The following is a 12,603-nucleotide window of genomic DNA, read 5'->3' on the forward strand; positions in this document are numbered from 1 at the left end:
GTTCGATATTTTTAAACAGTGTGGTTTGTCCCAGGTTCATATGGACCGAGCTCAGACGAACCATTCCCATCCCGACCTAATTGCTTTGAATATGATGTTTAAAGTGTAAAGTCGGAGTCTGGATCTAAAGTCTGCCCATCTTCCGTCTGAACGGTGGACATCAATTTGACCAAATAAGGGTTTAAGGTGCCGAGAGAGGGTTTAAGGTGCCGAGAGAGGGTTTAAGGCGCCGAGAGAGGGTTTAAGGCTTAACTTTAAATGTCAACCGTTGGATCAGATAAAAGCCTTCGTGACCTTTCTCCCATTCCCGCTCTTTTGCGCGCATCGTCTTTCATGGAGTCTGAATTCTTATTCACCGACCTTTCCTTACCATCATAATCATAACCCTAATTGTTTTCCCCAACTTTCATTACCATCATAATCATCATCAAATTCTTTCTCTCTTTCTCTCTCATAGGGTTTTCGTCATGGCAGCTCTAGGAAGAAGATTTAACCCTTTCTTTTCATCAGTATCGATTATCCTCAAATACAGAAAGCTTGGATATCGTAATGTTTGTAGTAACCTTCATGGATCCCTCCAAGCTTCGACTTCCGATTCTGAAGTTCCTCTAACGCGAAAAGAGGTTTTGGAATCATTTAAGGAAGAATTTGAGATAGGATCTCATGTGATTAGTTTTGAAACGGAGAAGATCGCTAGGTTTTCTAATGGTTCTGTTGTTATGGGCATGGAAGAAACTAAAGTCTTGTCTACTGTTGCTTTTGCTGAAGGAGATCGAATTCGTGACTTTTTAACACTAACTGTAAGTGTATTTCATCGAAAAGTTAGGATTTTTTGTTGTTGTATGAATTAGTAGTTTAAATTTAGGGTTTTAGTGTTCATTCATGGCTCCATTTATGCAAAAAGGTTTCCTTTTTGAATTTAGGTTATCGGTTTCTGTTTGGTAAGCTGTATTTTGTGTTACATTTATTGGGTTTTAAGTCATCTATCCCAAGAAGATGAGTAATCTCTATAAAATGTTTGAGTTTCTGCGTGAAAATCTCTTTGGTATGTTGAGGTAAGGGTGTCGAAACAAGCGACTGGTTTTGCAATTTATACATAGCACCTGAAATCTGTCTACGACAAAAGTTTGTTATACGTTATGAACTTATGTCCGAATGGAAGTTAATAACTAATAGGCTTGGAGTGTCAGATACAGAGCTGAGTACTCGGATTTAGTTTACGTATAATTTCTTTGGTTGATTGAAGATTCCTAATGTTCTTATGATGCTCTATTTGCATCTTTTTATATGATTTCACTATGGACTAGAATTGGCGTAAGAAATCTGCATTTTTCTTAAGCGTGATCTAATGCGTTTTAGTTTTGTTATCAGTATCTTTTCTTTTTCCGTTTCCTAGGCTTCTTAAACTGCATGGTGCTTTCATGATTTCAAGACTGTTGTTCTTAGTTCTTTTTTGCTTTTGAAAGATTGATTATCAAGAAGAACAATATGCTCAAAGTGTAATTCCTTCGACGTACATGAGAAGAGAAGGTGCTCCCAAAGAACGTGAACTTTTGTGTGGTCGTATTATTGATAGACCAATTCGACCACTTTTTCCTGCAGGTTTCTACCATGAGGTCCAGGTGTTTTGCTGTTACTTACATTCTCTTCTTCTAGTATCAGGGGTATAACCTTCTAGATGTTAAGATCTTTCATTGGTATTACCTGTTTATAGGTAATGGCAAGTGTTCTTTCTTCTGATGGGAAGCAAGACCGAGATGTAATGACAGCTAATGCCACATCTGCAGCTCTTATGTTATCAGATATTCCTTGGGGTGGCCCTATCGGGGTCATACGTATAGGAAGGATCTGCGGAAAATTAGTTATCAATCCTAGCATGGATGAGGTGCTGCTCTAAATTTACCACCTTTTTTCGTTTGCCTATATGAGTATACGCTAATATGTACTGTCGCATGTCGTGACTTTTTTCTGTTCTACATGTGCATTTTGTGTTCTAATATCACTATCAGTTTCTAGACTTGGTTTGACTGCTCAGTGCTCACACAACACAACACAACACAACGCAGACATACAATTTATTTATGTTTGTTGAGATTGCTTCCTCTTGTTACTTTTTAATGTCTGTTGGATTGAATATACTGCAGCTTAGCATAAGTGATCTGAACTTGATTTATGCCTGCACCCGAGATAAAACTTTAATGATAGACGTACAAGCGCGTGAAATTTCAGAGCGAGATCTGGACGCAGCTTTACGGCTTGCACACTCTGAGGTGAGTCAAGAGACTCACATTAACTTCTTCTTGTTGTCTTTTATATCATTCATTAATGAATTTGTATTAAGTTGGTGAAACTGATTATCTAGGCAGTAAATTATCTTGAACCCCAAATTAGATTGGCTGCTAAAGCTGGGAAAGACAAGAAGGATTACAAATTAACCCTGGCAACAGAGAGGACACTTGAAAAAATAAAGAGCTTGTCTGAAGGGCCAATCGAAGCTATTTTTACTGATCCGACATATGGGAAGGTGAAAATCTCTCTCTTTCTCCTTTTTGTTTCCTTTGAGATGACCTATCTGGAATGTTTGGTTTACACTTGTTCTGTCTTTTTTTTCCTTAAGTGATTACTTCAAAAGGATCTTTCTTTTGCATGCAAAGAGAACTGTTCTGTTGATGTTATGGTTATGTTCCCGTGACAATTTCTGTTAAACTGATAATGATAGGCGTGTTTTATGTCTTGATACGAGATGAGTAAAATAGTTGCAGGCAACTATTATGTTATTATTTTCTTTCTCAGTAGGAGACCCACATGATACTTACATGTTCATAATTGGTTACCTTGCTTCAGTTTTGTCGTTATGCCTAGTAAGTGGTGCAATAGTTTTTCTAATAATTTACTTACTTTCCCACTTGCTAGATGGTTGTCAGAAGTGTTTTATTTATTATTCGTGCCGTTAAGGAAATTTCATTTTCTGTGTCATTTACATTCAGTTCGAACGTGAAGAAGCGTTGAAAAAAATTACACACGATGTGGAAAAAGTTCTCAAAGAAGGCCAAGACGGAGAGAGCTTAAAAGTTCTTTCAAAGACGGTAGATACAGTGACAAAAAAGGCAAGTTTTTCCACTAAGATATACAATCTCTGAAATTTGGTTTTTAGGATAACAAGTTATCTAATTTCTTTTCCTCCATCTTTTCCTTTAAGGTCCTGCCATGAGTAAATTCAGATTGGTCAAAAGTATATGATTTGTAAATGACTAAAAAATTAAAATAGATCAAAGTAACTACTATGTTTTCGTTTAATAATAGTTTTGTTCTTGGTATTCTTCGTTTCCTTTATGATTCCATTATAATTATTTCAAAGCAGTATACGTTAGATTTTAGTATCTCGTGCTACCTTTCAAATCACCATGAGGCAGTATTACTGTATAAGTGCATTTGGCTTTTGATGTAAGTTTTTATGCATCGTCCCAGTTAAAACATTTTGCCTTTTGGTTTGGTTGATGTAAGCGGCTGAACAAGATTTCATTTCCTCTTCTTAGGTTTTTCGCAGTAGGATTATTGAGAAAGGACTTAGAGTTGATGGAAGGCGTCTTGATGAAGTTAGGTCTATTCGCTGTGAATCTGGTAACTTTTCAATATTTCATGGATCATCTATTTTTTCGCGAGGGGACAATCAGGTTACTACCTTCTTTCTTCAATTTATATTTATTTTTTTCTGCTACTTTGAAATCTGCAGAAGTTGTATTGAACTCAACCCATATCATTATATCAATTGTCTTCTTGAAATTATAACTGCAGGTTCTGTGCACTGTTATACTCGGGGCACCAGGAGATGCTCAACGCTTGGATTCTTTGGTTGGTCCCCCCAGGAAACGCTTTATGCTCAATTATCCGCGCTTCTCAATTAATGAAGTAGGCAAACAAGGTGGTTTGAATAGGCGTGAATTTGAGCATGGTATGCTTTTACTTTCTATTTCTTGTTAAATAAATTATAGTAAAAAAAAGCTGAAAATGCATGACCTATGGAAAATAACACAATTAGTAAAAAAGTTGTATTGCTTCTTTCAGAATTAATTTTGAAATCATTAGATGACTTGCTATATATAGCCACGCGGGTAGTTATTGGTGAATGTGATTGAGTTATCTTGATAATCAACCTTGTAATCTTAAGGACAGAGCCACATTAATCATGTATTACTATTTAATAATGCGAAGTGTCTACATCATAGAAGCCAAGTTGAGCAATGGAAACAGTATTTTGTTTTGCTTGTTGAAATCGGTTTAGACATATTTATCCCACGACAAGTTTATATTAGATGTTTGTGCGTTTTTAAAATGAGGCAATTTTAATATCTAATTACTTTCCCTCCTTTGTTCTTGTTTTATGATTGTAGGCACTCTAGCAGAGAAAGCTTTGCTTGCTGTCTTACCTCCCGAAGATGAATTTCCATATACAGTTCGTATCAATCCAGAAGTCATGGCTTTTGACGGTTCAACCTCTATGGTGACTGTTTGTGGAGGTATTGGCCTTCCCCTGTATTTTATGTTTTAGTGTGTCATTACCAAAAGTCTTTGGAATCATTCGTGCTTTCTTAGGTGCTTAGGTTAAATTCTTACAAATGTTTTTCCGTCAATTGTTCCATCTCAAAGTAAACTAAAGACTGAAAGAGAACCTGGGATACACTTAATTATTCGCTAACTAATATTTCTTCAGTTTCATGATTGGTTTTAAATGACTTGCAATATGATTCTATGACTGTATGGTCCCCTGGGATAGATATATCCTCATTTGGGACCTCAAGATGCATCCACACATTATTAATGTAATATGGTATTAATGCATGTTTGAAGGGCATTTCTGCATAAAAATGAGAGAGATAACCTGTTATTCCACTCATCAATTAACAGGAGCAAGTTGAGAATTTAGTAGGATGAGAAACCGCGAACTTACAAAAAAGAGGATACAACATGTAATAAAATGTGAAATTGGACTCATGTTGCCAACCCCACAAAAGACATTCATTCGACTTCACTTAGCTTTACAAAGAGAAACTGTTGCAACTCCCGAGTTGACAAGGGGTTTTCAGCATCTAATTAGAAAACGAATGTCATAGAAATAAAAGATGAGGAGAAATTATTAAAGGCTGAACAAGAGTAGTTAATATCATCAGACAATAGTAAATTTCCTAGTGGCCAACATCCCCAGAACTTACCTGATTTCTGTAACGAGTTTCCATTTTGCTGAAGATACCTTACTCTGTGATGCTCTTTGCAGGAAGCATTGCTTTGATGGATGCTGGTATTCCATTAAAAGAACACGTGGCAGGTGTTTCAGTAGGGCTTATTAGTGAAGTTGATCCTTCCGGAGCGATTAAGGATTACCGCATAGTGACAGATATATCAGTAAGTGCTTTGTCTTTGGCCATTAATCTTTCTCAAGGGTGCTCTGTTGAGATTAAAAATAATCAATATACTTCCTGATGTCTGTTTTGTTGCTATAATGCTATGCCTTACGAGCAGAATTTCATTTGGCTCTGTAAGAACCCGATATGATGTTGTAGTCTTTTTCTGTTCTCAGTTGTGTAGAATTGTAGTATGTTCTTTGTTTATATGAGAGCAGGTTATTTAAAGAGTCCTTTTATGATTTAGTTTCAGATGTCATAGCTTTCAAAATCAAGGACTACGTTTTCTGGAAGCATTCACCTACCTGATGATGTTTTCTGCCTGCCTTGTGGATTACAGGATTTGGAAGACCATCTGGGGGATATGGACTTCAAAATTGCAGGAACCCGGAGGGGAGTAACTGCAATTCAATTGGATATAAAACCTGCTGGAATTCCTTTGGATATTATATGCGAGTCATTAGAGCACGCACTGAAAGGCCGCCTTCAAATCCTTGATCAAATGGAACAGGAGATCAATGCTCCTCGTACTCAAGATGATAGGAATTCTCCACGATTAGGTGGGAAGATTAGTTTAATTTGGTTTTGTTACAATATCTATTAATGCCCCCATAATATGGTTTATATATATGTTCTCATTGCTGATTAACTTGTGGATTAACACGTATGACTCATCAGTTAAGTACAGCAATGACAACCTCCGACAGTTGATAGGACCTCAAGGTGCGCAACTGAGAAAAATTGAAGAAGAAACAGGTATTCTTAACCCCTTCATTTGTTCAGATGTCATTTCTGTGCAATTTAAATTCTAATGAATGATCCATGCATCTGTTTGATCTTGCAGTATGAGTGACTGAGTCGTTTGCTGAATTTTTGGAATGAACTTTCTAGACTTATTTAGTCTGTTGAGATTTCATGGTTATAGGCATTTAGATTCTTTACTGAATATGTTTATCTGATAATATCTCTTAGTTATCATGCATCTGAATTTTCTCTTCCTTTAAAGTGTCGGCTAGACTTCACCCTTTTTCTTTTTGAATACATATTTTTGTAATGTATAGGAGATAAGAGGTCGTTGCAATTATTATTTAACAAAACAATTGTGTAGAGACTGATTTATCCGGATCCTAAATGTAAATGGTGTGCCGTAGCCCGTAGGATAAGCAAGGCATTCAATCTAAATTTGTCTGGAAGTCATAATATTGCCATGAATTATTTAAGCTAGTCTGGGAGTATATGATTATAAAAAATTAAAAATAATAGAAATGTTGTTAAAGCATTGACTGTTATGGGATAATTTTAGGTAAGCATAAGCCAAAATTAGTAGCAACATGTTAATCATGTATCTCTTTAATCTATGTCCAATTTAACATTGTTACGAAATGACTAAAATTCGGCCGACTTACAGGCTGTAAGTAGAGGTCATGTCAGTTAGTCCAACAGCCAAGTATCTCAAATAGTGGTTGAAGTTTGAACTTAGTACCATGAGGATGAGAGTGCATATAGTTTTATACCCAACATGTTTACTTCTCCAGTTCTCATGTTGGGAGAACTATATGATTGACATTCGAAAAGATGTACTGTCCGAGTGGAGCATGTTCTCGAGAAGTACTTCTGGTACTTGTTTCTCTTGTGATCCTTATTGCTGGTTTCCGGCAGAAATGTGTCCACTAAAGGCAATTTTGGATGGGTGGATTCCATTTGGTTGGAAGCTTCCATTTATTTGTTTTTGGTAGTTTGCATTCCCTTTCTGTTCAAACATGTGTATCTTCCCAAAATGCATTTACATTGTTTCAACTCTCTAGGTGAATTTAGTTTCGTTGTCTAAAAACTGCGCATTTCGTATGTAACTGCTTGTATTATTTTATTTGATGAAAAAAACTGTATGCTTGATGTTTCAGTCTAGGATTTTAGACTGCCAATGATTAACAAACGTTTTTCCAACACAAGGCAGTTTGTTAGCCCCTCCTTGAAGCAAATGTCTTGATGCGTAATAGGAGTACACTAGTTGTTTTAGATGGAACAAAAGCATAATTAAAGGTTAACAAACAAGAAATATAAATGTCGTTACTTCTAATGTTGCATAAACTTAGTCAATGCTTGAAGAAGTTTGTTCTTTCGATAATTGTGTCCCTCGGAATGTTTAAAGCTTTAACTTGTTTGTTGGTATATTTGTCATATAGGTGCACGGCTTTCTGTGAGGGATGGGACACTCACTATTCTTGCGAAGAATCATAGAATCATGGAAAAAGTACAAGAAAAGGTATTTTTTGGTTTTTGATCAATTTCCTCTAAAATCTAAAATTTTCTGGTTCTGATAATTATTGGCTTGAATGCTGGAATATCAGAATCCGACAACAATATTATCCGATAAGGGTACCCGAATTCAAAATCAATTTCAAAACTTTTAAATGGAATAATCTGATTCAATCGAGTTTTTAGATATCCAGTGACAGCCTTAGTCTTGGACTCTTAGTTGCATCTTCCCGAGGCTACCTGGTCTGTGAAAAACATAATTTACTGTTCTGGAAAATGTAAATGACAGTCAGTTACGAGGCAAAGATTAATCTTCACAATGAGCCATGAAAGGATAATGTTCTTTCCTGCCTCATTGAAAAATTATTCTCATCTTCACCACTGGCGGGGCTTTACATACTAGTCCGTAGTATGTCTATGTAAAGTAATCCCTTTTCTTTCAGGTTGATTTTATTCTTGGAAGAGAGATTGAAGTTGGAGGAATTTATATAGGAGTTGTGTCCTCAGTTAAGGAGGACAGTGCTTTTGTGGAATTTAATGGAGGCCAACAAGGGTTATTACATATATCGGAGTTGTCACATGATCAGGTAAGAATATAGTTTCTGTTTGGACAGATATCCTAATTTAAGTTAACAATAATTTCAAACGAGATTTCTTTCTTCGCTTCATCTTGAGTTTTCTCACGTTTACGGTGTTCTTTTTGAGGTCTCTCGAGTTACCGATGTAATATCCGTAGGCCAACAACTTACATTAATGTGCATCGGCCAAGATATCAGGGGTAATATAAAACTGTCACTCAAGGCAACATTACCTAGAAAGGAAATGAAGAATGTGGTTCTTGAAGGTTCTCCAGAGGACTCGCCGATAAGCAACGATCAAAATCAAGAAGTTTCTTCCATGTTATCACCGTCAATTGTGATTTGGCCTGCTGCGAAGTGTGACGAATATGAAAATTCTTCTACAGTAGATAAAAATGCAAAAAAGAAAAAGCAGGGGAGTGAAATATTATGGAGTCCAGTGTTTGCACGGTATGTACCGGTTTCTGAGTCGGAAACATTCCCACCGAGGACGTACATTTAGTATCTGAACAAACCAATCCGATCCAAACATGTTTAGGAGGTTTGGGGACCGATCCAGTGGATATCCAGATTGGTTCAGATACTAAAAGGTCAAAATCGAGGAGTTTGGTTCGGTTCGTGACTTTGTTTGACGGATAATCGAAAAAATCGAACTAAATCATTTATTATTATATTTTATATTATATATGTAAGGATTTATGATGGGTACGATTGATGGTGGAGGTTTAATTGTTTATCATTTTTTTTATCTTTCTAAAATGTTGATAAATTATGTCGAATTACTTACGTACTTGTAGACTTAATGGTTTGTAAGATAATACTAATATTTAACACGATCTAAGTATAATTATATCGGGTTTTAAAGTTGAGAATTTGAAATCTTACTCTAGGTAAAACTTTATTCTGTGGTTCGGTTATCCAACCGAACCAAATCGTTCATGCATAGTTTGGTTTGGTAACCAAATTATACACAGATTCGTTCGGATTGAAATATACAACAACGGAACCCTTTAGATGAGATTATGGACAAGCTCAAAAAATCGGTTATCTAGTGGGTGTTCACCTCCTAATTCCCACCTCTTCAAAATGGAGGACTTAATTCTCAATTGTCTAATAATGGTTTGTCCTCCTATAAAAAAACGGTTCATGGGTTTTAGGTCCAAAATAAAATCCAAAAAGAGTATAGGGTCCTATCTTCTCAGAAAAAAAGATTTTAGTCTTTTTCTCTTTTTGGACTCTGTTTCCCTCTTATAAATGAATCATCTTCCATCCAAAACCTACCTCAATTCCCGCCCAAAATTCGTGAGGTCGGACGTGAAAAATTTACAACCCCACAAAATCGGGAATTTTGTTTTCAAAATCAGAAACTCTATTTTACTTTCTCTCTCTAAAAACCGAATGTCCCTAACACTCAAAAACCTAAAATTTCTTCCAGTTTCCTCTATTAAATCGAATCGTTACTCTCTCTATCAAGGAGAACTATTCTTGTCTTCAACCGTCTATTTTCTTTAATAGTTACTTTAAAAGCTTCAGGTGAAAAACCGTCTCTTCTCTTCAACCGCTGAACTTTATGAGGCAAATTTATGAATTGAGCAAAGTCGAAAGTGAACATTTTTTTGTTGTTATATTTGAAAGACAATATATGTAATTAAATTATAAGTTTTAGTTTTGTGATTACATATATTTCGTTGACAAAAAAAATGTGGTTTTCAATTAATTAAATATGTCTTTTACATTTTTCGAAACTGTCATACTCAATGTAAGTGTAAAAATATGTATTATGAGTTAGAGTTTTGGAGTTTTATTGTATAGGAAAAAGTGTTTTTTCAACCACATAACATGTATATGTTATATAATACATAACATAAAATATAAAATTTGAAGAACATAATGACTTTTATTCATCAATAATAAATGTTTTCATACGCAGGTAACAAAATATTGACGACATAATATAAACCGTGTCTTAAATATTGACCCTGCAAGTTGAACGGTTGTGGTAGGAAGGTAGCTTACACCTACCAACAAAAGAACTGTTAATTTTGGGCTTCTTGCTTTTTTTAATGGTTTGGCATTTGAATGGTGCCCATCCATGAACTCCCACTTGCAGTCTTCTACGGGACAAACGACAGTGACGGGTTTTAAATCATTTTTGACAAACATGAAATCGTGACATGTGCTAAACTATATTAACGAGGAGTGAATCAGAATGCTTGAACACCCCCAGGAAACAACTGACAAACATGTGTGAAGATTTTATGTCATTCATCGAATTTGATAGTGATCTTCTCCACTGCATCAGATGATTCTGTTGAAAAAACCATGACTATTTCGTTAACTGCAAATACAAAAATTAATTATCTAGTGAACATAATGAATTACGATATTTTCAATACAAGTAATGTAAAATAAATTACGTATGATGTTTACCAAAAAATATAATGTTTATAGTAAATAATATGTTTGTTAATAATTCAATATTTGTTTGGCTTGTAATATCTACCTATTATATTGAAAGCTCAGTCGGTTATCCAGGGGATAAGACTGACCGTCAATTTTATTTTAGAGTTTTAGTTGGGAACACACCCGACAGATGATATAAATTCTTTTTTATGTAAATAGACTAAAAAAAGGATATTAGAGTAAATCGAACAAAACTAGTTAGAATATCCCTACAATAAATACTAACCACGTATTTCTCTCCCACGAATTAAATCCAACCGTCTTAATTTACACACGTCCTCACCATTAAGTTTCATTGTTTTGAATTTTACCGTAACTACCTATGTAATCCAGTATAGACATATACACCTTGCAATATGAGATAAGATCGTGGGATTAAGACAGTAGCGTGTCGTGGGGGGGTGCAGGGTGTGCTCCCGCACAGGGCCCCCCACTACATGGGGCCACAAGTAAGTTTTGTTTTAACTCATACAAGTATTTAATTAGGTTAGAATAGTAAAGAAACTAGGTTGGACCCACGTGACAAGTTAATAGGCGGTGGTGACTAACCCTAGTTTCCCAAATTATCTCCTCTTTCCCTTTTCCAACTTATTCTCTTTTCAGTTTATTTATGGCCAGCGCTTTGGGGAAAGCAAAATAGTTTCCGGGGTGTGAAGACTTGGTCAAAAGTTAGTCAATTTTGTTTGACAATTTTGTTTTGTAAGTTGTTAGAGGGAAAAATAAAAAACCCCCACCTCACCTCTCTCTCTCCACCTCATCTTCTCTCTCTCTCTTCTCCGATTAGGTCGCCGGCCGGAAAATTTTCCGACCGGCGACCTAATCGAAGAAGAGAGAGAGAAGATGAGGTGGAGAGAGAGAGAGAGAGAGGTGAGGTGAGGGGGATGGAGGTGAGGTGGAGAGTTTTTTATTTTGAACCATATTCCCCATAAATATATGTTTCCCCGGAAACTTTTCAAAATTTTGCATATTCTCTTTAAAATTTCACACCCCGGAAACTATTTAGCTTTCCCCAAAGCGCTGGCCTTATTTATATATGTTGTACCTTCTCTCTAGCCATTCAACAACAAATAAAACTTCTCTAGCCATTGCCAGTAGCTCCCACGAAAATCCCAGTTATCGTCTTTCCATCTCTAGTCTCTACAAACATTGGATAGCCACACTTTAGGTATTCTTCTCAAACTAGTTTATGTAAGTTTATTTAATAATCATTATTATTTACTAGTCTTTTTTTTATTTTTTTCGAGATCTACAACTTGCTAGTTGTTAGTTACTAACTTACGACGGAGTATCTTGCTAAAATCATGTGGTTTATTTGGAAAGCTAGATGCGAGAAATGTTTCGGTAAGAAAGCAATCAATCCTATGCAGCTTATTCGGCAGATTCAAAGCTACACTACAAACCTTCCAAGGCAAAAAATGGCTAAAAGTAACGCAGTCTTGCCCCAGTGGCAGCCACCTCCACCACCTTTTCTCAAAATAAACGTGGATGCCTCTTTCAAAACCCACACTGGCCCGGCAGGAATCGGAAACATCATCCACGATGCAAACGGTGATTTCATGATGGCTAGAGTAGCAACCATCAGGGGACAGACGGCGGAAGAATGTGAAAGTATAGCTATTCTGCACGCAGTCCAATGGGCGGAGGAGCTTCATCTAATAATTATCGAAAGCGACAACAACAATTTGATTATGAATATTCGGGACAGAAACAAAGCAATCAACTGGCAATCCCTACACAACATAGAACAGATCAGGGCCCGCATAACCCATTTCGAGCAAATTCACTTTCAGTTCAGCCCGAGGACAACAAATGGCCTGGCAGACGCCCTAGCAAAGTGGGGAAGGAAACATAGGGTCAACAGAACGTGGCACTCTATGGACAACTTGAAGTGGGATCTTAATATGTAA

At 36.2% G+C, this 12,603-nt stretch overlaps 2 protein-coding genes across 2 annotated transcripts; both read left to right on the forward strand.

The window, feature by feature from the left end:
• On the forward strand, window positions 1-9,097 carry LOC147559056 (polyribonucleotide nucleotidyltransferase 2, mitochondrial-like). Its single transcript, XM_086660831.1, has 16 exons — window positions 1-206; window positions 247-800; window positions 1,467-1,622; window positions 1,715-1,885; window positions 2,145-2,270; window positions 2,363-2,524; window positions 2,988-3,107; window positions 3,537-3,674; window positions 3,796-3,952; window positions 4,392-4,517; window positions 5,273-5,400; window positions 5,740-5,959; window positions 6,078-6,155; window positions 7,583-7,662; window positions 8,099-8,242; window positions 8,361-9,097. The coding sequence occupies exons 2-16, from the start codon at window positions 468-470 to the stop codon at window positions 8,733-8,735; spliced, it is 2,514 nt and encodes an 837-aa protein (XP_086516957.1). The 5' UTR covers window positions 1-206; window positions 247-467; the 3' UTR covers window positions 8,736-9,097.
• Window positions 9,098-12,111: 3,014 nt separating this feature from the next.
• Window positions 12,112-12,603, forward strand: LOC147559057 (uncharacterized). The gene has a single exon (XM_086659141.1). The coding sequence runs from the start codon at window positions 12,112-12,114 to the stop codon at window positions 12,601-12,603; it is 492 nt and encodes a 163-aa protein (XP_086515267.1).

Source organism: Eschscholzia californica, unplaced genomic scaffold (genome assembly GCF_041429995.1).
Source record: "Eschscholzia californica isolate CP2 unplaced genomic scaffold, dmEscCali1.0.p SCAF_2, whole genome shotgun sequence".
Classification (NCBI taxonomy): Eukaryota; Viridiplantae; Streptophyta; class Magnoliopsida; order Ranunculales; family Papaveraceae; genus Eschscholzia; species Eschscholzia californica.

Coding starts and splice junctions, on each gene's coding strand:
- LOC147559057 (XM_086659141.1), top strand. CDS start 12,112: ATGGCTAAAAGTAACGCAGTCTTGCCCCAGTGGCAGCCACCTCCACCA.
- LOC147559056 (XM_086660831.1), top strand. CDS start 468: ATGGCAGCTCTAGGAAGAAGATTTAACCCTTTCTTTTCATCAGTATCG. Junction 5,960..6,077: donor TAGGAATTCTCCACGATTAG/GTGGGAAGATTA, acceptor ATGACTCATCAG/TTAAGTACAGCAATGACAAC. Junction 6,156..7,582: donor AAAAATTGAAGAAGAAACAG/GTATTCTTAACC, acceptor TTTGTCATATAG/GTGCACGGCTTTCTGTGAGG.